At 36.3% G+C, this 26,808-nt stretch overlaps 1 protein-coding gene across 4 annotated transcripts in view; it reads right to left on the bottom strand.

Moving 5' to 3' along the window:
- Positions 1 to 1,494: 1,494 nt before the first annotated feature.
- Positions 1,495 to 26,808, bottom strand: part of TBC1D15 (TBC1 domain family member 15) — a 33,889-nt gene continuing 8,575 nt past the window's right edge. For 2 of the 4 annotated variants that reach the window (XM_075080791.1, XM_075080793.1), the window contains exons 2-18: positions 24,827 to 24,925; positions 24,512 to 24,586; positions 23,644 to 23,782; positions 22,600 to 22,656; positions 21,834 to 22,044; positions 18,488 to 18,590; positions 17,347 to 17,544; positions 15,676 to 15,804; positions 13,741 to 13,844; positions 13,351 to 13,445; positions 12,478 to 12,594; positions 9,791 to 9,891; positions 8,979 to 9,078; positions 8,510 to 8,607; positions 4,194 to 4,310; positions 3,533 to 3,619; positions 1,495 to 2,863 (exon numbers count right to left, since the gene is read on the bottom strand). In XM_075080791.1, the coding sequence (XP_074936892.1) occupies positions 2,657 to 2,863; positions 3,533 to 3,619; positions 4,194 to 4,310; positions 8,510 to 8,607; positions 8,979 to 9,078; positions 9,791 to 9,891; positions 12,478 to 12,594; positions 13,351 to 13,445; positions 13,741 to 13,844; positions 15,676 to 15,804; positions 17,347 to 17,544; positions 18,488 to 18,590; positions 21,834 to 22,044; positions 22,600 to 22,656; positions 23,644 to 23,782; positions 24,512 to 24,586; positions 24,827 to 24,925 (2,037 nt within the window). In that variant the 3' untranslated portion in view covers positions 1,495 to 2,656. The remainder of the gene's footprint in view (positions 2,864 to 3,532; positions 3,620 to 4,193; positions 4,311 to 8,509; positions 8,608 to 8,978; positions 9,079 to 9,790; positions 9,892 to 12,477; positions 12,595 to 13,350; positions 13,446 to 13,740; positions 13,845 to 15,675; positions 15,805 to 17,346; positions 17,545 to 18,487; positions 18,591 to 21,833; positions 22,045 to 22,599; positions 22,657 to 23,643; positions 23,783 to 24,511; positions 24,587 to 24,826; positions 24,926 to 26,808) is intronic. The other 2 variants (XM_075080792.1, XM_075080795.1) reach the window with 1 other exon arrangement.

A 26,808-nucleotide genomic window follows, 5' to 3' on the forward strand; every position in this document is an offset into this window, starting at 1 on the left:
TTAAATACATACCCCCAAAAGATAATTATCTTCAAGTCAAGCACTAAAAAACCAAAACAGGGTTTGCAGGAACTATACAAGTATTGCCTCTTTTATAGCCTGACAACTGTAACCAAAAATGTATTGAGAGTTAATCTGTATTTGTTAATTCTAATCAATCTGAATCATTCACATAGAAAAGAACTTTACACGTCCAGAACCTCCAACCCATGGCATTTCCTTAGCCATCATGGCCCTGATTAAGGTCTCTCACAGTGTTCATAGTCTCAGACTAAATCCATCCCTAACAATCAGGAACAGTTTGGTGGAGGATGAGGTTCCTCTTGATTGCAACTCTTTGCAAGGCTGCCTGGCAGCAGGAAGGAAGTGACAGATAACGAATGCTGCAAGGGGCATTTGATCTTATTGTTGGGAAGCAGAGCAAGCCTTCCCCAGCAGCTGCTCACTGCCAATTCAGGAGGAACCTGCTCATCCTTGACATCTGAGTGCTTAATACAAAGGGAAAAGCTCAACAGTTATACCCAAAAAGGAAAGGTAAACTTTACTGTAATAGCTGGTAGTAGTTCTTAGTAGCCATAGCTGTAATGCTAAGAAATGAGAGAATTCCACTTAAATATGCTTTTCCTAAACATTTGTATGTTCACATTCAGTCAATTATTTTCTTCAAGATCTTAATATGTTGCATGTCCTTTTTTATGGCTGCATATCCCAAATAACTGCAGACCTACCCATTGCATTTTCAGTTTTAGACACTTCCCTCCCCCTTCCATAGTTTCATTTTAACATAATTTGTCAAAAACATTTTGCAAGTACACTTTACAGTGAACTTGGTGCTCCAAAAATGCTGAAACTAACTTGCTTAGTGTATTTGAACCAAAGTGTTGATTATGTAATTTCTAATGCCTTTATGTGTTCCGTGCCTCGTTAAATGAGCTGCCAAGAAGCACAATGCTCAACTGTGAGGAGAGGCATAATGCTTCACAGTAATTTCCTGGACAGGAAATGAAAGGCTATAGATACGCTGAGCTGTGAATCCTTGACTTTCACCACATAAGACTCTTCTTTATTAACTGATGAGAGATAGCACTTTGACGATATTAAAAACAAAATCTATACTGATTCAGCTCTCCAGTGTTTGTTCACAACTGGTGAGAGAAGTTTAATCGGGTCTCAAATTATTGTAACAACTTGATTTATCTATTAGAGCCTTTTTGTATTACTTGTATTTGCTTTAGATGGCACAAATTACTTTTACAAATGTTAACTGCACCAGAAAAGCAGCAAGCTCCAACATATCCCACACAGCAACTGCCTAGAGATGACAGGCATGCTCCGCTCTGTACTGAACAGATATTCCCACTACTCTTCACAACTCACAAAATATATATCGATGGACTAACCATTGTTAGCTAGTCCCTCTACCTCGTGTTCTTATATCAACAACCAGACAACTAGATTTTTTTCTCTAAATAGGATTTAATTAAAAACACTAAATCAGCTTTGACTTTTATTTTATATATGTACAATAGTTACCAAATAATGAATACACTGAATCGGTTATGTTAAATTTCACATAACGTCAAAGGACATCAGCATGGCATGGAATAAACTCACACTGCCTTTTGCATATACAAAAAAAAAATGCATTAATATTAATTGTGATTACTATTTTGGTTTGTGGGTTTTTTTATAACCTGCTTATTAATTCTCCAAATAATCTTGCCATAAAAACAGTGTAAGTAGTTAATTGATCAGTTAATATATTAGCAAAGATAAACATTAGTAAAGTTTGCAAGAAATCAACTGCAAAATTACCTCAAGGGTAGGACTGAATGTATTCACATGGAAGTTAGCTTCACTTAGAAAAGTTTGGAAAAGAGCCTAAGTTGGAGCTGTGCATTAATTTGGTCAAACTGATTCAGATGAATGAACAGTCAAGTTTATTCAGATATTGAAAATATGACTATTCTTTTTAGTATTCACAAATATTTGTGTATATAGTGTGTACGTGTGTAAATATATATATATGCATATATAAAGTGAAGATATGTTAATGTAAAAATATACTGTTCGTCCACTCCCAATTACACAAAATTCAGTATTTGGACATTAAACTGCATACGTATAAATGTCCATTTCAAATCTACATTCAACCAGCAACAAATACTTAGAAGTATTTTTGTAAACATTTGAGATAGGGAAAACCCATTCATTTACAAAACGATCCTTCTTTAACACATCAGCATCTATTCAGCTTGAAAATTTTGTACAGCAGCTTCAGCTGGCCTATTGTGAATCTGCCCAAATCAAAGAGCTCACACGGTCTTAGATCAATACACGTGAAAGCTCAGCAAATGCAGAATTTTCAAATTCATTCTTAATCACCATCCATTTCCAGTTCACCAGCAAAAAGAAAATGCACTTGGCTACAAAAATATTAAGGAATGTTATTGAAAACAAAAGGCTATTTTGGTAGAAGAAACTACAAAAATAGTTAAGTTGAGTCATGTTGTAAAGCTTTAATGCAAGAGCATTACAGTACAGATTTTCTTTCCAACCTTAAAGCTTAATCAACACCAAATTTAAATATCCATCTCTCAAGTGCTTGAGAAAACTGTGCTCAGTGAAAGTCTTTCTTCAATTTAGCCAACTGTAATTACACAGGTGCCAGGCTCTGCGTCTCAGACATCTGTTGAGTGCTGTCTCTTGTTCCATTGGCAGCAATTACAGGTGTTGAGATACTCTGATATGATGACGTCGGACAACTCAACACAGCTCCACTTTCATCCTCTCCAGTATCTGAATCTGGTGTTACAGAACTGCTTTCTATCCCCAGGATCTCACTAACTGCTTGCGGCAATTCCTAGAAAGGGAGGAGGGGGGAAAAAATTTAAAATCACTATAATTAAAGGGGGGGGGGGGGAAGCTAACAACAAGGTCCCCTCCAGTCTGTCCCCCACCCCCAGTAAGTAATCGTTCATCTGAATTAAGCTCTGCTGAAAGCATATCTCTCTGCATTAGTTCCATTAAACTTACCACTTTCTGTATGTGCTTTTTGAAAAGACAACAAAGGGGACAGCCTCAGGAATCAACTCCTGATTAACAATATGATCTTCATTACATAAATAAAAGTCTAAACAACTACTATAATTACACTTCATGTTATTGAAATCAGTTTTATTGATTGAGCCATTAGCTTCTGCCTAACAAGTCTGGTATGCTTTCAAAGCAACGCGCCTTTCGCCTCATTTTTCTCGAGCACACTGAATATCAGATTACTTGTACTGAGGTTATCAAGTAAGAGTTCAGAAATCACAGCCAAAAGGTACAATCCAGCTTCCCCTAGTAAGCGATATTACTGTATAAAATCAATCACTCTTGCTTACAGATTTTTAGAATATAAGTGCTGTATAGATATAGCACATCCCCGGGCATTTAGGTATTTCACAAGTCAGTCATACATGTACACTTACAGACAACTACATACTCTGACTATAAATGCTTACAGTAGATATATTCAAAATATCTTTACCTTGCAGTTCATCATCTGCATAGAAATTGCTTCTGCTTTGCAGAGTATATATTCCACATCAATTTTCATAGACAGTTCATTGATATGCTGAAAATATATTCACAAAGAATAGGAAGTGTCATAAATGGTAGATATGCTTTATTGTGAAATACTTATTAGTGCAGTACAGTATTGGTGTATCAGCTTATAAGCCTGCCCCTTAAGCTATGAAATGCTAAACATACTCTGTTTGCTTTGACAAACAGCTACTGAAGGATGTAGTATGCAACAGCTGGCTGCCACCAGTATCCAAGATCTGCAAGAGGAATCCGTGGTACTCCTAAATGTGACAAACTATCTGGCTGTCCTAGGTACCCCCCAGCTCACATTTGCAAAGAGGTAACAAATAAGAGTACAGAAGACAAAGCAAAAATTAAGAATAAACGTACTAAGCAGTACTCTAAGGGGGAGAACTGTTTTTCATCTGTTAATGATCTTATCACTAAACACAGACACTCAAGAAACCATTTTGAAAACACGGAGGATAGACATTCAGTTCACATTTAACCCTTCAGAAGATGGTATGCACCTTTTCCTGAAGGTGAAATACATGAAATACAAAAATATTGCATTAACTCCAAAAAGTTGATTAATATTTAAACAATGCATAAGAATTCCGTACCTTTAATATTTCATTAAAGCCATAGTGCTTGTCCATTATTTGCTGTTTTTCAGATTCTAAGATAGCACAACAAAGGAGAAGATGAAAATTCTGGCAAGGCAAATCCGTCCACATGACCTGTTAAAATATTAAAGACGCTTTTGAAATGCTTATGCTTTTCCTGAGAAGAAAAACAGTTCTTGGAAAATAGCTAAGCCCTCAAGCCAAGTAACTTAACTAACAATAAGCTGTTTTTGAAGGCAACTAAGTATTTGTACAATTATTTGAAATTTTTCTTTGGGCCAATTCGTGACAACTCCAAGTCTGAGTCACCAAATGCTTATCTGGTTCTTTAAGACTTGGGTGTCTACCAGGCTGTCCACTGTAACGCTATTAAGCTGCCTGAGCTTGCAGTCTTGTGAATGCATGTTCTGCCTCAGCTCACATGAAATTCTCCTACCCAAAATTACTAACTACAAAGAAGTAATTAAAATTAACAAATTATTTGTGTGGCTTAGCGTCTCTGCATTAACTGCAAATTGTAGAAGCTCAGCGATCCCTCCAAAAGGTTCTAACGCTTATAAATAAGGTGCTGAAGTTGTTCTCAGTCCCCCCCACTACAAAAGCCCAAATACATGGACACACAGGTGTTGGGGGTGGGTGGGCGTTACTTTCTCACTGCAGACACATTGGCTTTTGGTCCCACAGAGGCCACAGATCATTCTGGAGTTCACTGGGACTGAAATGTGCAACCTCAAAGTATTAATACCTTATTTTAGCATGTTCTTGAGAGTCAAATCTTGGGGGGAAAAAAGTATTTGAAGAGAATGTGTCGTGGGCAGAAAGCTGGATAACAGTTTTGACAACATAAAAAAGGAAGGAAACAAAAGTGTTTGCATAAATTACTCTGACAAACAGATAAAGGTATTTAAGTCAATGGATTTACTCTCAAAAAAGGCAGGTAAAAAAAGCACAGTCATGAAGATTCAGTCCTACTTCACTAGCAGAAGTTCTCCTGCTTCGTTATTCACAGAACACAGCCTTAAAGCTCAACAAGAGCTTACTTATACTTGAACTTTTATCACTAGTACATGTAGCCTCTAAACAGAACTGCATAAATCTGAAAGATATCCAAGTTCACCCAAAATAAAGTGCAATTAATCTTGAATGTTTCAATTAAGATCCAGTCCAGAGTTACATTTCGTATTTTTTTTTCAGGTATCCAATATTCTGTTAAAGCACTCGCACTCCAGGAAAAGGGCTGGAATGCAAACAGGCTGACAAACAATAACAATCATGTGAAAATGCCTATAGTCTACCAAATAGTCTGTCTACACACTGTTTGTTTTTTTACTCCCACTTCATAAGAAGGAAATACTGACAGCTGTAAATTGTTTTAGTTCAACATCAAATTTGCACAAAGAGGGCAAACTACTGCCTACGCATTTCCAGTACACTGAAATTCTCGTGGTACGCATACCATGAATCATCTACAACAATCACTAATGAAGCATATCAGACAAGAGGCTACCTCTTGGCGTTAAATCTAAACCAGAACATAGATGACGGACACATGACAATGCAGGCTATGGGGGAAATTGAACCAAAATATAGGTCTGTGTAACAGTTACCTTTTTATAGACATTAACAGAATATTTATCATTCATATCTACAGTTCAATGCTACCCTACTGGAATATCTACTTTAAGAGTATTTACTTCAACCTGTAACTTCAGTTGAAGCTGGATCCGGCATCAAGAGTGGAAAAAACCCCAAAATACTAACAAGGATGTTTACAGATGTTCTCTCTGCTCTGAGGAAAATCGGCAGCTGTCACCAGCTGCTAATACCAGCTGCAAAAAATTTCATGCTTTTTGCTGTCATTTTTGATATACTTTCAAAGTCTGGAGCAGAGCATGCACTTAAGTTTATGTATGTAAATGCATAACAGCAGCATCACAAAGTGCTTGGAAAAGGATGAAAGAAAACCAGCATTTAAATTAATAATATAAGAATACACCATATAAGTGAGGTAACTCTTTTGCTCCTATTTCTTTCTCATAAAGCTATGCATGCAAGGACTCATTTGTTCTAGCACTACCTCAGCATCCATAAATATTTGTAACAGATTCTAGCATATATGTAAAGTATGGATCACTAGGTCATTCTGGTTTTATACAGTGTAAGCTCTACTAGCATAACACTGGAGGTAAGTGTGAGCTAGCTGTGTAATTTTGTTACAAAGTTTTTCTTTTGGGATTTTTCTTTTTCTACCTAGTCTTCCTGCACCACCTTAAGAATGAAGCATCTCACTGTGCAATGCAAAGATTAAAAGCTGGCTGGAATTACAAGGTAATATTGTCTGTCCCTCCAATGTGAAAGAAGGACTGAGCTGCTCTCAATGTTGCAACATCTAAGCAGTGGCTCAGTATGCTGTCTGTCTGGGCTGAGTTTGAGAGGCACTGCTACAATATACTGCAAATAATCCCACCCACAGACAGAGCAGGTTAACCCGCATTCGTGTTTCTGGAAAAAGGTGTTGCATATAGCACTGCAAATACCTGCGATCACACAACGTGGCCCAACTTCCCCACACAAGGTGGAATGCCACCCCTCTAGTGCATGCGCTGCCTTGTGCACCCTGCTGCACCATGTAGCGGCGATACAACCACCCACATTTTCTACCGCAATCTGATTATTATGGCTCTTGCTCAGTAAGCGGGAGGGCTCCGTTTTAGCTTCTACTCCAGCTGATGGGGACTGGTATCTCCCACCTCTAAGACAAATGTCTAATAACATGTCTAGTGAAGAATCTTCTTCATGAAGCCAGTGGGAACAGGGAAAAAGTATGCCTTAATTTGTTTGTTTTAAAAAGGAAAACAAGATATCCCCTTTCCCATTCCGTATCTCATAGCAAAGAAATTGAATAGTTGTGGTAAACATACATTATGACATGCTAGAAGAAACCTACAAGACTAACATATATCAATAGGTTACCATCATCCTCCTATGACAGAAAAAAAATACTTATGTTAGAAATATAGCATATTTCTTTTCTGTATATATGCATTAAGGCAGAGGTGATAAAAACATGCTAGCCTGGGACTATAAAACTATAAATAAAAATACTGTTGTCATCGATTTAAAAAGAAAAATTAGTCTTTAAAAAAATACTGAGAAGACAATATAACACTGAGGGGGAAAACCAAGATGATGGGTGAATTTTTTTCCCCCAAATCATTACGATTTTATGCCTTGGAATAACAATTATTTCGTACATTTTGGTTCCCTTATTTATGGCTGTTACTCATAAAGTTTTTAGTCCTCTTCAGTTAAAATACCACCTCAATACTCTATGATAGTAAATTCCACCAATGATGATACAAAGCTAAAAAAGATTTACTTTAGGCAGTTTTAAATACTGGTCCTCCTCTTTACGTGACTCCTTTTTCATTCATGGAAAAAGTGAATAAAAGCATCAACATTATTTTTCATTATAGTACAAATTTTATGCATCTCAGTCCTGTTCTTTTCATTACCCTTCTGTTTCCCAGCACAACTCTAAGTGATATTATGTGCTAGAAAATACTCCTTCCATTCACCTGAACATTTATTTTATTGTTTGGGAGTTTTCACTGGATACTGTGCTCTTGTTAAATGCATGTTAGACAGTAAACCTGTACTGCTGACACATTTCTAAATTTTCTGGGAACAAAGAATTAAAGAACGTTCAACAAAAATATTAGTTTATCTTAACTGCTCCATCTGATCCCAAAGTCACCTAAATCAAAAAAGAGGTAATTAACACGGAATTATCAGAATGCCCACATTGTGATGTTTTACATACTTGGCATTGTGAGGTCTTATCAATATTAACTGGGTCTTCTGACATCATCCTCTTTATGGTTTTGGCTAAGACAAAAACTACCCTGCCAGTGCTTCATTCCACTTAACAGATTTAAGTACTACCAATATCAAGGAACTAACTGGAGACAGGCACAAATGCTGTTTCTTCTAGCATAAGCTGTTTTCCATTAAAAGTTAACTGATATGCTCTACTTACTGCTGTCACTTAAGAGCCTCATCTGAAGGATCTTGTCTAAACTTTTAACAAGCCAATTTATCACCACCAGCTCTTAAAAGCATTTTTTTCATTAGCTTTGCACATTGTTTTGGCTAAAAAGATGTAACATATGCTAGTATGCCCTCACCTCATTGCACTGAATCAGTTTTAAAAAAAAATCTATTCAGTTATTAATCACTTTGCAGAACGATCCATGCTTTCTGTTCTAAAGTGAAAAGACTGCTGGAGTCTGTGTGACGAAATGTCTTCTTACCTCCCAGAGTCGAAGAATATCTTGAAAGCTAAATTCCCTTTTAAATCTGATAAGAAGCCATCGGAAGCAAAAATAAAGGTAGCCCGAGTCTTGAGATTCTAGGAATAACAGTGTTACATTTCATAAACATAAACCAGATTTGGTTAAGACAACAAGGGAAAAAAAAAAAAAATAACCAATGGATTTTACAGGTACCCAATCGTACCACTGATTTTTAAGGTGGTAGCTCCTTTTCCAGAATCAAAGATATTTGCCAGAGGATAGCGTATTTTTAAAATAAGCTACAAAACGAGCCTGTTATTCAATAGGCATGAAGCAATTATTGAAATCTTTTAAGCATTATTAATTTACAAGTCCTGTATTAATATAATATTACTATTAGAATGATGTTGGAAGACTGGTAAAGATATCAATGCACACAGAATGCAGTTAAGTTGTTTTAGTTATTGTGCATGAATAATACACCTACCTAAATAACTGCAAAATCCACTGTCTAGTAAACGAAGCAAAGTACTCAGCTGAATTAGTTGTGTCTTCATACCCTGCATCTGTTCTTCAAAATTCTGATGCTGGATGGAATAAAATATTAGCACTGTCATTTTTATTAACTCAATGATAATTGAGATTTACAGCTATTTTTAGTTTTTAAAAAAGTTATTGCAACAGTCATTCTCATCCTTTAGGTATTTAATATATGGATATTTAACTGTACTTCTATCTAATGAAATGTCTGCCTTTTACTGAAAGGTTTAACTAAAGCAGTGAACTGTGTTTCTTCCGTAACACTTTTGTATGTAATAAATGATATTTTAAAACAGCCTATGCTTGTACCTCCAAGCAGTACCACTGCACTCAAACCAAAAAGACGGCTTTTTTTATTCTCATACCAGTCACATTGTTTTGCCACACGCACAACTCATAAAAGCTTCAGTTTGTGGAAAGTCTAAATTGCATTTAACAGATGCCAAAAGCTAAAGTATTGCAGGGAACCACCAGCCTGAATAAAACCCTGCTACACGACTCCTAATTAATGCAAATTTGTCTGTGATGTCTCTGAGTTATTTTGGAATTTCCAAGGAGCTGACATCGTATTGCACAGTAACAGTATCAAACGCACCATCACCATAACCTGTGTCAATCAGGAAACACATATTGACTTCAATCATAAGACGATTTCTTCAAAAGAATTCAAAAAAGCAATTAAATTAATAACATAAAATTGACCCCAAATGCTACCCATAGCTTATCTGTTTATGTGGGCTAAAAAAAGCCTTAGTTTACCATTTGATCCATGTATGATACAAAGCACCAAAAGGCATCTACTTCATTCTCCATAACATACAAAACAGGTGAAAGCAAGTCACTCATCCCCTGGACATAACCTTAATGGAGAAAAAGGAAAAAAAAGGCAAATAGGAATTTAGTTAAACTCAGCAGTTAAACAGTAATTTTTCAAATGTGTTGAATGACTGAGTGAAACAAGCGTTTACATTCAAACTTTGTACACATACTATCATTTTCCAGCTCAACCATCAGAAAAACATTTTTGTATTAATAACCAACACACAGCAGATCTAACAAGATTTAGCAGCAGTTTCTGCCAATCTAAAGAGAACATAAAACACACACATTGGTTTTGTAGTTGTTAAAATATGTACAAACTGAGCTGACATCAGAATAGATTTTTAGTAAAAACAGTTCCCATTTAGAGCTCAGGAGCATATATCGGTATTTTTAGGAAGATTGATTATATACCTTGCACCATCACAAATACAGACTCATATTTATTCTTCTCTCCATTTGTAATTGGTTGCTTTCATCCACACTTACCACATCTTTTAATGTCTTCCCACTCCCTGGCACCCCGTCCCCCCCAGCTGGAGATTTTATTTTCAAATAGATTTGAAGAAGAGTTGCACCATATGTTTTCCCGGGATTGAAACAGATTTTATGGAAAAAAATTCGCCCTTAACATTTCTTTTTTCTAGCACTGAATATACTGTAGATATACTGTATTTAGGGAAGAAGGGACTATTCTGCTTGGATGGTATTTTAAATACACTAAAGCCTAAGACCATCTATGTAACCAAACAGCTACAAAAAAAAAAAAAACCAAAGCCCCAAAACCTACTGCTTATCAAACCATGGAAAGGGATTAACAGCAAAGTATTGCTTGTGAGAAGCATGAAAGAAACACATATCCAGCTTCCTTGTTTGTAATTACAGCCCCATTAAGAAGAGTATATACGTATATATAGGACAAGGAGTTTTAGAGCTCATTATTCCCCTTCTTCCTGACTCTTCCAACTGATTTACCACTGATGCACAAGTCAGCTTATCTACTGCCCTGCTGCTGCTGACCTCTCTAAGTAAGGGAGAACATGATTTATGTGTATGACTATCATCACTGGTTGGTTCAATAGGACATGACATTTCAGACTCAAGCTTGGCTGATTCCATTTCTTAACGATGTAATTATAACTGAATAACTGAAAAGATGATTGGAGTAATTGACTGAAAATATGGAGCAGGTGTGAAGAAAAATAGAACAAGGAACAAAAACCAAATAATTAAAAGGTCAAAAGAAAAAATAAGTTTTATTCCCTACACATTTAATACTATAGCCAATTAAAAATAAATGCAAAGGAAATTCTGTTCCACACAGTTTAAAAGTCTCTTAAAGATTAAAACCAGTTTCATTAATGCAGATTTGAGGAATTCATTCAGAAAATGTTGTATTAACAGCTGCTCTGTCCCCTCCCTTATCTGGCAGTTTATGGCATTATTCAGACCTCTCTACAGCTGCTGTAGGAGGATGAAGAGCAGCATTGTACCAATGCTTGAGTAGCTTAGAAGCTTGGATGGATACGATGTCAAATGTACTATACTTCCATTATTCTTGCTTGTTTATAAAACAGAAGACTTATCCACTGCATACATTTAAGCTATCTAAATAATGTTTTCATTAAAGTGGGTGGTGAACGTGCTTTAATTTTACTTCCATGTCACTGCATGTTAATGCAGGTTGAAGTCTGGAAAGACATGTGGAACAGAGCTACGTGTTTAAACAGTCTCAATCAGTTTTAGTTTTCACCTTCTTTTTCAAGCCAAAGATCAAGTCTCTCCACAGACTCAACAAAGGACAAAAGCTAACAAGTACTATGCTCTGCAGCAAGCTTACTAGCAATTAAAAATTTGTTCCTACTTTTTGCCTTCAAAATCTGGCACAACACTTTTCTGAGACAGAACACCAAAAAAACCCCCAAGCACACAACTGCCAAATGCCATGCCAGGGGTGGCAGGGGAACCAGATAGACATATTTTTCCCTCCCTCCCTCACAAGACAATTAACAGAAGGCAAGACTTAGGCATCCCATATACACTGTGATTAAAGCAAGAAGTTATACGCTCTTCCTTCTGCAACAGATGCATATACTAAAGTGTAATTTTTGACAGACTGTTAAGTGTACTCCTCAAGAACAAGCTTTTCAAATATTCAAAAGAACACCCCTGTTTACAAACAGCTGGTTCAGCATACTGAGCTGTAATTACAGCAGTGGCAGCTGGTTTATCATTTTTATTGACGTATCAGCCTTAAAAAAATGGATAACACTCAAGCTCAAAGACCCAAACCCATTTAAAACTCTGAAAAGCAAACTTGCTTCAATATAAAAACAAAACCAAAAAAATCAACAGCAGGGCTATGGTGAAGACAAACTGCCACTTAATTCCCAATCCCACCTCAGCTGATGAATTCAGATGCCTGTGATAAGCATCAGATAGAAGAGAGGAAGAAACTCTAAGGATGAGAAACTGAACCGTTATCTACATTATTAAAATATGCATCTTGAAATTTACAAAAAGCATTGTAATCAATACAAGTTCAATTGTATTAACAGGCGTTAACACACACAAAGCTGCACATCAGAAACTAAAAAGGCTTTTACGTTCAGAGGAACACAACTTACCTAAGTCAAAGTCATACATGCAGTAGGTCATCAAAATATCATGAAGTAAAATCAATCCTGGATTATCTTCACCTTCGTAGAATTTATTTGTTCTATCTGTCCTGTTTACATCTTTTTCTAAGAAAACAGTACAAATTTAAAAACATTTTTGAAATAAGTTCTACAGAGCCAGCATCAAATGAATTCAGAATGGTTTTAAGCTGCTGATTTTTTCCTCAAACACTGTTGCAAAGCTTTGAAGTGTTTAAGACAACTGCATAACTGAATGTCATTTCAAAATAAATACTCTTTTAAAAGAAAGAAAATCCTTCCTACCTGGAATAAAAAGATTTTCTTATAAACAGATTTTAAAGCTTTTTTGCCTTTCTTTGTTAATACTTTTTATGGAAAATTTCCTGATTATAATTCAGCAAAAATGTTGTACACTTAGAGGGATTAAGAACAATTTCACGTGAGTTAGCCATGCAATGCCATTTATGAGTACTTATGCACTACAGCATAAGCCGCAGTAAAAAAGGTACCACATGATCAGGTCAAAGACACTGTGACACTTCATGACAGCACGTTTATAAATACTGTTTAACAAGTTCCTATAACCCATAGTGAGCTGAAACTGCCTGTCTCATCAGGCAGTTTTCATGTTTCAAACATACCAAGCACACAGCATTCTCTTCAATAACGTGAAATTCAAGACTGATGTACTGAAATAAGCAAAATTGAGGGCATTATAATAAAAGGGGTATTTTGTAGTTTTGGATCTATTTTACAATGTAAGCCTAATTTTGTCACTTACATTTCAAACACTTAAAAAGGACAGACTTTAAAAAGTGTGTGAATTTGTACAGTCAGGTCTGTTTCTAAACCTAAATTTACCTATAAGACTCCGGTAATCTCTTAATCTTGAATTTCGTTTTTCCTGTTCCTCACTGACAGATTTCCACTGCAGTTTCATCCTGAAATATTCATCCCTGAAGAAGAAAGATAATTTTGAAACCAAAACACGCTCATTCATTACATTTTTTTTTCTTTTTTATTTAAGCATTCATTCATTCCATTTGTTCTTTGGCATAAATAGGATAACACTGTGTTTATACAGTGTTTTTACTTTAGTGTAACTACCATTTTAAAGAAAGTCTCACACACTTCTTTGCATTCAACAATCTTTAGCAGGTGTCTTTCAAGTTTCCAAAATGCCTTCTGCATGACTCTAGGAAAAAAGCAGCTTTTTAATTTATTTTGTAACAAAATCCCCACTGTACTCACGTCTTCCTTTTTTGCAGATTTGCTCTCTCTTCTTTAGTGCTATTCCAAGGAAAATACCCCAAAAGAAATTTCCATGCCTCTTTTCTTAAAGTATGGCAGAGACCCTGGGGAAAAATGGATATGAAACATTAACAAAAAGACTACTTTGATTTTGTGAGGAAACATTCCTATAGCGATACAATACTTCTAAAGTAACAACTTGAAAAGAGAATTTTTATAGAGTAAGCTTCTTTTTACATTGTAGCCAAATCTTATCTGCTAAGTAGGTATCACACTTGGAGGAAACTGCAGGAAGAGAATACGATTAAGTAAATTGCAGAAGCACTGGATTCATCGTTAGAAGATAAAAAAGAAAAACTTTACATAAGATATTTCTTCCTGTATTTTTGTTTCACTGCTGGAAATAAAAACCTTACAGTCATCAGATTTTAAGAAGCGAAAAAGGTACCTTTAAATTTTATGTATTTAAACGTCATGCTGCTTAACTGCCAAACTTCTGGTCTCCCTACAATCTGATCTTAAGGACTAGACTTCCATTTACTCTTTTTTTTTAAACAAGTATTTTCATCTAATAAGACATGGCCAACATGCAGACAAATCTTCCAAACTGTCAAAAATACTAGTGTCCACTCAAGGACACTATCTGTCAGAAATCCTTCCAAGTAATGCTCATCATCTGTAGATGGCAAAAATGTACTAGTTCAATCATATCCTGCTCTCAAAAGAGCTTCTTCCAACTCCTGCAATACAGTTGTGACAATGAGGCACTTTTGCTACCAGACTCCCCAGTTCACCCCTCCAAGGCCAGCCTGATTCCTCACTATATTTCTTCACTCACTGCTAGATTAAAGCAAGGAAGATGGTGCAGCAAATAGCATCAACCACTGCAAAAACAAGTAGCAACTGGAACTGTTCCAATAACAGGCAAACAGTTTAAGAAAGGCATTTCAACTTTTTTTTTTCTTTAAAGAGGATCTGCACTTGATGCACTGGAAGTTATTTGGATCTTAAGTCATAAATAAAATCAAGCACTCACTCCTCTGACAATGGACAGAGATGACAGGGAAATGAGCTACTGGAGAAAAGGTTTGTAGTAATTCTCATGATTGCAGAAGGGTCCTTAACTGGGCACCTCAGACGCAGGTATATTAAAGAACAGTCACAGAAACTGAAAAGGGCCTCAGTTTCACTCTATCCCTTTCACAGTATATTACTTGATACATGTAAGTCTTCAAAAAACTGTAGTATCAATGATGATATTCTCTACTTCTGCCCAGACTCCAAGAGTGCAAGACCGCATGCTTGCAAACATGCATCAGAATGCATTAAGGCAGCTGGATTCCCACCAAAAAAGATAAATACTACAGTAACATCACGTAGGAAAGCTACAGGACATAACTAAAGTTTTCAAAATTTCCACCACTGAGACTGAATTCACATTCATATTGCAAAAACCCTCAGCTCAATAATAAATACCAGCAAGAGTGTTTAGGGCTGCTCATATGATGAGGGCCAAAACCAGGCAGACTGCTGGGCAAAGAAGAGAAACTTTGTTGGAGAAGGAAAAGAAGATACCCTCAAAAAGAAAATAATAAACCTGATATCCTAACACTGAAGCACTGGTATTTTCCTGAAAGGCACTTTTCAGTTCTCTTCTAAAGCCTTTGTGTTTTCAACACATTCACTTTAGCCAGCCACCACAAGATCTTTCTCCTTGTAGAGCACTTCGTATTTTTGCAAGACTGTTGAGGTATATGATTAGCACGACACCATGCTTTATGAAGTCTCTCCAACAATACTGGCTGGCTCATGCTCAGAAGTCCTGCACAAAGCATTACAAGTATAATGAAAACAGCATAACCATGGTTTGGAAAGGAGAGAAAAAGGTGCCACAAGCAAGCCATAGGTCTTGCTGACTTCAGAAAAACAAGTTACCCCTTTGAATATCAATTGCTTTATGTAGTCGACATTTAAAATTCTTCCTTCAGAATCCATATTCTTAGCCCATTCTTCAGCTGACACAGGCTCTCTTCTACTAACTTCAGGCTGTTTTCCTAGATCGATCTGAAACACACACAAATGTTATATGAATCCCATGGAAGTGCTTGAGTAATTTTAAACAACTGCACAAATAGTACTAAGCTTGCCAGTTTGTTATATTCAGTGCAACTACATTTTCACGTGTGCCTACCTCATTTAGCAACTCTAAGGATCTAAGGCTGTGTCCACATCAGCAAGTAGTGTGGACCAACACAAGCAAGACACTTTAGATCTTTAGAGCAAGACACTGTGCTGAGGACCTGGGTATACATGTTAGTACTTCTGATTTTGGAGGAGGATGTACATGTATGTTTTAAATAACCTCTACCCCTACAAACACCTCTGAACTAGCTTCCCATGGACTAAGTCTCTATGCAACTAGAAATGTATTAGGTATGTGCAACATAGCAAACAAGGACAATAGAGAGCTTCACTTCAAAAAGCACATTCCTGGTACGCACTAGTGCATCTTAAGAGAGAACTGAAAAACCACTTCAGTTCAGAGATGCTATACCCACACAGACTGCACAGTGTGACTGAAAGATCAATTTAAGTACACTGCCCCTTAAAAAAAACAACCACCAACCAAACAAACCCAAAGCTATCTGTGCTTTCAGAACTCCTAACACCCACCAAAGTTTCACAGTTTGTGGTTAGTCTCTCTCAGTTCCCAAATTCCTTGTTTAAGCATGGCAGAATTCAGCAGACACTAATTCCTTACTTTCTAAGAATATTTTGATGGCAACCACCAAGTCAATTTGTGTTTCAACTCTTTAGAAATCTAAGGCATTGCCAAATTAAGACTAGGTCAGTGTTATTTTTAATATGTACCATTCATAGTTTTTCTCTCTGATAAATTAACCGATTAAGTGTCTTAGAGTTACAGTTCTTACAGCTACTGCTAAGTTACTAACACTATTTTGAGCTCAAGGGAAAAAAAATAATATTCAAAACAGTTCAACACTAAAAACATGAACTGCTTAAATAGTAATCACAAGTGTTTAAAAATAAACCTTTTCCGCCAATCTGTAAAAGACATGAAGAGGAGCTCACAAAGTGATTCATGATCCAATTACGAGTTCATTCTAGCTTTGGTTCAAGTCATACATAAATCTGTACATTTATAAATGCTAGACATTAATCATCCAATTAAATACTTTGTTTTAATCTTTTTAGCCCCCTTAAAACAAACCAAAACGTTAAAGTGATTAGCCAAGGAAGTTGGTTATTAACCTGTATACCCCAATTTTACTTAACATAGAGCTACCTGACCACAGAGGAAACACTACACATGAAATAGGTCACTTTTCAGGGTAGTGACTCTAAGATAACGATAATCCTCATTTCAGTAATGACAAACTTTCTTTCAAAGCAGAACTCATATTTGCAGGCAAAAACCCAACATATTCTAGAAGCAGCTGATAATGATCTTACTCTTGTGAATAAACGGCAGAGCAGCAATCACCAAGCATAAACAGTGTAACTCACCAAGCTTCAAGTCCTACCATTCCTTTAAAGCTGTACAAAAAAAGAATTAATACACCTGTATCTTATTTATACACTCACTCGCGTAATGACTTCAAATCCTGGTTCTTCCTGCTGGTTTATCTTTAGCCCTGGAATAGCATCATTGAGAAAATCTGCCATTTCTGATGGTGGTCGTCTTTGACTTAAAGAGTCACTTAAACGGAAACTGTCAAAAATATAGTTTGTGACTTTGGAAAATCTTCCCATTGTTACTGTGTATGGATCTTTCTTCAATTTCTGTGTTAGAACAAGGAAAAAAATTAAAATACGAAAAGCCTCAGATTATTTGGAGTTCCTGTACTCAAAGCAAAACAACAGGAAGAGTATTGTAGGTCTCAAAGTTATTGAAGTTTCATGTATCAGTAGTTTCATACAATAAATTCATTACATGATTTAAAAAGATATCTTAAGTATTAAGATAATACTACTGATTGATTTGAAAGATTGGATAGCAGTGCGCTCAGTGAGCCTGACCTACGTATAAAAGTGGATCAGAACTATTGTTTACTTTCCAGTGACTACTGCCACAAAATGTCTTCCTTATGCCTAGCTTCTCTACCTGCATAGAGAAAACACGTCTTGAATCATCATGTACTCTGCTAGAAATCTCACACAAAACTTGATTTGACAATTAAGTCCAGAAACTAATGTAATTCACTCATGAAGATTTTTTTTCCATTAAACAGATCAGTGGGTCAAAATTTCTGGCCTCATTCAAGTACTGGAACTTTTGCTGCTGTCTTTCATGAGTCCACAAACCCCACCAAATGATACAGTTTTAACACAAAAACCCTCTTTTAGGCAATATTGTGCTCTTTGATGCTCTATTTCCAGCACCCCTTCAAAACTGTCAGAAAATATGAAGAATATTTAGTCAGGGAAAATTTAGAAAATTCTAATTAATGTGTTTTGGTAACTCCTAGAATTTTTCCTTCCTCCCCTTCCTAAAACTATCTGCACCCAAATGTATAGAAACACAGACAACACTAACTTGAATAGGTTTGAAATAGTATCACAGGGAAGTTAACAACTTATAAGTGTACTTTCTATAGTAAGCATTTGTTTTAGGATATAGTCAACGCTTCTACAATGGCAATGATTCAGGAGAGATGTGTGACATGGTAGGGTGGGGATTTTTAATAAATGTCACCAGAATAAAAAATTCTAACATAATACATACTTGTAATAAGCCATATGATGGTTCATCAAAGAGATTTTCAAAAGACTGAGACAGAGACTTGTTCTGAGAATTCACAAGAAGAATCTGTTTATCTTGTGGAGATCTGCAATAAAATTAAGGAAGGGTTTCTGTAAGTACCACCAGTTTTTTCCTGAAAATGTTTTTGGAACATTTACTGGTTTTTGAAGTCACATTTCAGGTTTTGTGCAAACGAAGAAGGTTTGATGCAAGATCACTCTTAGTTCTTGGCACAAGCTAACACACTACATAACAGGACTTTCATTTTTCACAAGATTAGTCATCATATTAACTCTGAATTGTACTCTTTCACTCTTAAAAATCATGATGCGTTTGAGAAACTTTTGAGAATTACTCTGGAAGATAACTTTTGTCACCCACGTGTACACAAAGTTTTCTTCAACCAAGGTTATCTATATTTGACATTGGCCAAAAGAAAAAAAAAAAAAAAAAAAAGAGGTGACACGGGAAAGGAAATTTAGTGAGACAGGGTCAGCCTCAACACATATATGCTGAAACACCTTTAAAATAACAGAGGATGTGAAAAGAGCCCATGTCAGCATATACATTAAGGAATTCTTTCTACTCGTCAATGGATCTTACATTAAGGCACCCTCTAAAACAAAGGAACACCGATTTTTCAATGTATGAAAGCACATTATCAAATATCTAACCAACAGCTATGTCAGAATAATTCTAAGATTCATACTCATAGGAGCTTAAAAAACACGACAGGCATATTGTGGAACAGAACCATCTCAGTACAGCCCTGCAAATGTGTTTCTGTGTAGACTCCAAAAGCTAAATGGACAAAACCCGATTTGCCCTAACTCACTGTATTTGTACACTCTTGTTCTTCAATATAACATTTGCTTTTCTGACACAGTTGCACAGGCAGATCAAAATGATAACAAAGACAGTGGATCTGTCCTGCTCCTAGTATTTAATCTGTTCTTTTGCCATCACCCCCCTCCCCACAACATCCCATCTTCTCCCCTCCTCCAGCACAGATACCCCATAAATTTATTAACCAGCTCCTGAATCCCCAATTTACAGCTCAATATGTGACAGGAGAGAGAAAAGCTCAGAAGCCAGGCTGACATTTGAGCCTCAGAGTCTGTAGCCGGGCAGAGGAAAGCCAAGCACTTTGCCATATGACTCTAATCCATCACACAGACTTGCATTTATAAAAATCTCGCCCTATTGCTCTCTCCCAAAGTTTAAATCCTCTATTTCCAGTCTTTGAAAGAAAAATGACTTTTATTTTTATTAGTACCTGCATCATCTACCATGTTATTAAGCCAAAGATAAGAACTTTAATAAGGCTTATCTACCCCCCATTCCAACAGGACAGGACACTGTTAACACTGACGGATATGAAATGCAACAAGAGATCTCATTTTGAGACAGCCAGACACCACAGTCATAGTTCTGAGGCAGCAACAGTTAATGAAGCTCAACTGGCTTTTGCTAAAAAGCAGCACAGGGGCGAAGGCTGAGTCATGTATTATGTTTTCCTAAACTAAAAGAATGAAAACTTTGTACCATATCTCCATTTTAATTAAACATTCTCTCTGGACAGCCAGTTGGGTATCAACAGCTACTTGGGTAATGTTCAAAAATTTGTGAGCTAGACACTTTATTAAACACTTATAATATTGTGAGTTAGAAAGTGTCATCCATACACACAGTATTTTCTCAATATTAGACTGGTGATGCCAAACTAGGAAGCAGGTAATCATTAAAGCAATAAACTACAAACATTTTGTTCAAGTTTAGTCACTTCACACACACTGATTTCATCAATTACGTGACACTTTATAAGGAATGGTTTCAGAGAAGGCCAAAAGCTTTTGAGGTAACAGGAAAAGCAGAAGAAAATACTTATGACAGAAAGGTATTTTAGAGAAAAGCGAAACTTTCTGCCTTAACATCAATATCCCATATATTACAAACTAGAGGTTGGGATAACAGGTAATTATGCTGCCAAGTATTTGCTTACGGCATCCAGAAAGCTGAGTAAACACCTCTTCCTAAAAGAGGTTGTTCAGCTTAGATACATCATGTACTAAAGCATAAATAACCATTAGGAAACAACAGAAATGTACTGAGACCAAAGCCTGCCACTTCCACAACTCGTGGCATGTTTGTGCCAGAAGCAGAACTTAACTGGAAGAGAGGAATCTAAGTGAGAGAACTAAAACTGTAAGTTCCTGCTCAGCTCAATGCTTAACATCATTCAAATTCGATTTCCACAGCTGCCTCAGTTTTTTGCAGTCAAGTTCCCAAAGTAACTGCTCTTGCATTCATCAACACTTAGAAGTGTTCAAAGTGGCAATACTAAGCAGCTCAGCACGTCCTGAATGCCTGAACGTCACTTCAAGTTTCCCTGTTTTACCTGAACAGGGAACTCAAGCTGATAAGCACTCCTGGACACCCCAGTGCACAGCTGCTGGGTCAGAATGCACAAACCCTATGCCACTGCCTTCTTTTAACATCAGATGCATGAGGACATCACTGCCTCTCTTCATATGGTTTCTTCATTGTTTCTTAGTGTTCTACCTACTCTTATTTACCCTGTTGCCTTCTTAAATTATACTTATGCCTACATGGTGAGAGCAGAACATTTTTTTATTCTGCATTTATGCTATGCCGATCAAAAAGACTTTTATCCAAGTGAAAAACTTGGAGGTAACAATATACATACACAACAAAACCCAAGGATTTAACACCATGATAGGGTCTATCGATGTTTACATTTAGGAAGTTGATTTGAAGAGTAAAGATAAAGTGTGAAACATTCCCCACAGCAAAAATTTACAGGGGAACAGAATTCTGGGGGAAAACTTTTATACACAAATTGATTTTTTTCTTTGGTACTATAAGTTACCATAAGGTACTATAAGTTACCTCACACACTGATGTCAATACTCAGATACTTCACATAAAGCAGAAGATCTCAAATTTTAACATAAATTATGCCATTTAATAGAAGTGGTTCATGAAGAAGGATTTAACTTTATTTACAGAGTGTTCACGAGAAGCTTCTGTACTCACTAGAGGGAGCTACTGAGGTATTGTGGAGTTAAAAACACTTCCACAGATTCTAAACTAGTTCATAAAGTGATCCAACAATTTTAAAACTTCAGTATACATTCCAAATGTGTACGTGAAATTACAGTTCAGTCACCTTGAAAATCAATTCCACTAATAAAAAGGGGAAAAGAAAATACATCAGGAAGCATTAATCTGAAATTCATTACAGAATTAAAAAAATAAACCAATAATCCATATTTTAAATCAGAACGAAGAGTTGTCTGATACTTACTCATTCAGCACAACATGCTTTTCAAGGCATTCAATCAATAGTTTGCTATCTCCGTGATGAAAGTGGAGAGCTGGAAGCTGCACATCATCCTTCAGACAGAACACCAAATAAGACCATCCCATGCCTTTTTTGTTTTGTCTGATTGATTTCAGATCTGCCAAACTGAACAGGAACGACCACTTGCTTTCTCCATTTGCATGAGTTGTAGCATCTTAAAAAACAAAATTACCACATGATTTTAGTTTGAATTCCAGTGTTCGCAATTACAAATGCACTGTATCTGTCGCTGTTCCTAACAAACAAACCCAAAACTAAAACACATAACCCAGCATTGCTTCTGACAAAATGTGTACCGTGACTACTGTAGCTGCTATTTCTGGATTTCTCTTTACGCCTCCTCGTCTTCTACAGACTTCTAAAACAATGAGCAAATCCATCAGATTGCTCCCCTAAACCTATGCCTACGGTTTATAAAAGTAATCCAGCAGTTAAATGTACAACTGCCATATCAAATTCCAGCAGCAAGCTGAATCCCATCAGCGTCTCTTACCAGGTAGTACTACTTACTCAAACTGAACATGATATATATTACAAAACTGTATGCTATATATTGCACACGGTATTAGCCTCATGTTGTAGGGCCAAAGAAAGGGAGAAAGAATTGAAAATCTCCCCACCCACCCCTCTCTCCCATACTGTGCAAGCATATACACACTCTATAGAAGGCCATATATATTTGAAGAGAAGGGATTAAGTTTTACTGTACCAGAGGACACAAAATTGCCAGCATGCCTGGAGGGAATCTGCACTCCCTGATCTGCCCCTGTCAAATTACAGCAATGCAAATAAGCAAGAAGTGGTAAAAGAGCATAATCCAAGTCATTAGTGCTCACTGACACTCACTTTGGATGAAGACATACTCTTGACACCTGAAGATGAAAAAATCAATAAAAACCAGTGACGTAATAAACCATCCTATGCCTGACAGAGATGCTGGGTCTAGCTGTATATCATGCTAGCACTATAAGCTCCTCTCAAACACAGTATTCTAGGAGCAAGGACTGTGCTTTACCCAGAAACATTCATAATCTTAAATCCAAACCCCACACTCAATACATGACACAGATGACATTTAAAACCATAACAGATATGGTGAAACAAGCACAGTGGTCCCCAGTTATAGGCTAAGAAACTATACAGGAAAAACAAGTGTTATAAAGAAAAATACTACAGGAAAAACAGAGAAAAAAAGATTACTTGAGAATCACTGTCCTTTCTCCCCCACTTTTTCTTTAACAACATATCTACTGAGACACTCTAACAAAGATGATGTAGCTATAAAATTATTTTGCCAAAGTAAAAAAGGCCATATTAAAAAAAAGACTCACTCACCACATAACTGCACATTCCATCTCCCCCTGCTGTTGCAGTATGGAAAGGCACTTGAGTAGTAAACCACTTACGTTTTCATTTTCCTTTCTAACATGACATCTAGTTCAAATTCCATTTGTTTGAAAGAATGCAAGAGCCCAATGCAGATAAAACTGCTACATCATCTAATGATCATCACAGCAAGAAGTTAGATTTAACATTTATTGTCAATATAATTCTCTAGCAATCTAAAGAAAAAATTAGATTGGAGGCAGATGGCAGCTGTTCCACTGTGAATTTTTTTCCACAACCCAGAGATTCACCTCTTACCACAAACAACTCCCAGCTTTTCAATTCCTAATAAAATCCATTTTACTGTAGGTAAAAGGCAATTCTTCAGTTACAAGTTACCATAAAGAAAAGACAAAAAATTAAGTACCTCCATTTGAATGAGGTTTCTTTTTAAAAGAGACTGTGGTGACCATGTCCCATTCTGCTTCGTAACTACTTGGACGGTCTGCTCCTTGGGAACATTTTTCTTTAGGAATTTGAGTCCACTCCACAACGGAACTGGAATCCTGCAAAGAAAAAAATTGACTCTCAAAAACCACAAGATATTAAAATTGAGCTAGTTTCTCAGATTCAACAAGAATAAGCATCTTCATTTTCACAGATTAGAAGAATCTGCAGTATTAAAATCCTGAGAAACTTGATACAGTTCAACACAGGGAATTTGGACTTATGACTAAGAAAAGAGGTTTTATTAAATAAATTCAACATGGTACTAAAGTATTCTAGCTTCTCTTCCAGACTCTACCAAGATAAACTTCTTCATTTAAGCGTAGAACTTATATTTCTTCTTTAGTCACATCCTCTTAATATTGCTGAAGTGTCATGTATCACTGGATCTTGGAACCTCCATAGACTTCTATTTTTATTTTGCATTAGAACACTACCTCTCTGGTTTGAGTCTAATTATGAAGAGTGATTCACAAGACTACAACAGAGTAGATGCAGGGGGACCGGTGACCACAATACACTCGTTTGGTCTTTACTATTTGTACAGAGAGTCTCCTATTTGATGTATGAACCAAGTAAAAACTAAATACAGTCACCTACACATGTATCCCAATAACCTGACCCGGGCTGCATTCCACAAGTATGATTCTTACATGTAGCTATTAATACCAAGGATAATCTCAGCAATAGATTTTGCTTCCAGTTATGAGACCATCTATGCATAAGTTAACACAAAACAAAATCTCTAGAGAAACAGAATGAGCACCACTGATAACTAACAAACATACCTTTCCAGCACAGAGGATATTAGAATTACCCAAAGTATCATCCAGTGGTCTCCAGTCTACTATTACTTCATTTTCCTACAATACAAACAATCATAAAGAAATCAATATTACACAGCAGAGTACATATCCCTATTTACTCATGGTATGATTATGGTACAACTTACACACATATATATAAACGATGCAGACAACTTCAAACATTAGGATTTCATAAATGAAGAAACATCACATATAAAGACAATTAAGATTTGCCAAACACCTTACATGCTTCACCAACAAATATATGAAGTTCCCATAACTGTATTATGCAAATACCTTTTCTATGACACGTAGTACTCCTGATAGTAAGTTGTCCTGGTCGTAATTTTTTCCACAGAGTGAATGAATGAAAACTCCTTCTTGCTCATATATAACCTATAACAAAGTGGGTAATGAAATAAAAAACAAGATTTTAAAATGTTTTCTCTCTCCTGTGGTACTCATTACCATTTTGACTTGCCCACTTAAGTTGAAGTGAACAACTCTACCTTGTTAGGGGTTTTGTTACACCTCCTTCCCCCCACCCCCAAGATCTGAGTCTTTCACTTAAGTCAAGAAACAATGGAAAATGGAACTTGTTAAATTTACTCTCTAAGCCATATACCAACTATTATTACTTTGTCAGTAAATCACAAAATACCTGGTATTTTTTAAAATCAGCAGGCAGAGGTTCATATGGAAATACTATACACCTTTTAAAATATTAAAAGGCTTTCTTACATAGTCTGCCTTTCCCCCACTTGCCATTTATGCATGTTGAAATTATAACCTTAATTTAAATTAGAAATGGACAGTCTAGTGTACAAAAGATGAACTCTACAGAAATAAAAAATTGCAGCCTTAGATGCAAATGGTCCAACCCTACATTCGGTGTGAACAGCAAAGGTTACATTTCAAAGGTAGAATATGTGAGTCAGATAAGAGAGGCTTGTAGGAGTACACACTGCCCACATAACTTCTGCATTTAAGCATTTACAGAACTCTTCACAGTATTCTGATCATGCTCTTAAAAAAAGAAATTCAGAGAATTCTTGTCTGTCAAAATTCAGCAGGCTCTTCATAGCTACATGCTACACATACTCTTAAAAGCACTATAAACAATGTAAACAGGTTCTGTTTTAAACAACTCTAAAACAAGAGTGAAAAGTCCCTAACATTCCAAGCTTCAATTCTGTGGAAGTGAAATACATCAAACAGTAACAGTAATTTTTTATAACCATGTTAATTTTCAAACCAAGCTGCAAACACTGCCTTGAGAAATACATATTTTTGAAGGTAAAACCTAATATTTCTTAACTAATCAGAGACAGATGTATTTCTTTGGCACTAAAATATCAGCATCTCTGTTTCTCAACTTACTCATTTGTCAGATTTTTAAAATCATCACATTTGCAGTCACGCCAGTAAACTAAAAGTTTAGGTGTGTAAGCTTAACTAGCCAGACAAGAATACAGAGCTTAAAAATAGCAATAGAATTCAGTTAACACCGTCCTTTCTGATGTTGATTTACTGAAACTTCACTTTATGCAAGCAAGAAATTTCTGAAGTGTTCTGTTCAATCACCGAAATATCACTTGGAAGAGGCCTCTAGAGGTCACTTAGTATAATCTCCCTCTTAAAGGATTAACAACAAGTTGGCCTTTCAAATATTGGAAGCCTTCTTTCCTCTACTACAGCTTTTTCTCTTTTCTATCAAAAGAGTTCCTCCCTCTATTTCTACCAAATACCTGGTTTTAAATTCAGTCCCTGTTTAAATAAGCCAACTTTGGAATTTATTTAGATTTTACCTTCCAGGTATTTGGACCTGATCTATCACCGTAACTAGTCAGAAGTATGGACCAAAGTGGTCAATCGCTGGGACAGCTGTTCCAGAAAAAAAGCACACCTACTTGTGTCAGAGTTATACTGGCAGACACACACTTCTGCCAATCATGTTAGTATCAAAGTATACCTTTCTCACTCCAGAAGGTACCCAATCTAGTAATTGCTTTTATTATTTTCCATCCATTAATCTCTCAGAAGGACAAACATTTCTTTTCATGGGAAAAGAAAATATGTTCCCAAAGCTATAGTTGTCATGCAACTGATAAATTCTGCATTGCTCTGCATAACAGATCCAGCTCCCTACTCCATGCTCCACCAAAACAGGTGATAAAACTGAAGGAGCAAGAACACGCTCAGAAGTTTGGAGGGTATCTGTAAAACAGACGACTTCTCACACTGCAGCTTATTTCCCTCCCACTGTTACTCAAGAGAAA

The sequence above is a fragment of the Phalacrocorax aristotelis genome, chromosome 1 (assembly GCF_949628215.1).
Source record: "Phalacrocorax aristotelis chromosome 1, bGulAri2.1, whole genome shotgun sequence".
Lineage (NCBI taxonomy): Eukaryota > Metazoa > Chordata > Aves > Suliformes > Phalacrocoracidae > Phalacrocorax > Phalacrocorax aristotelis.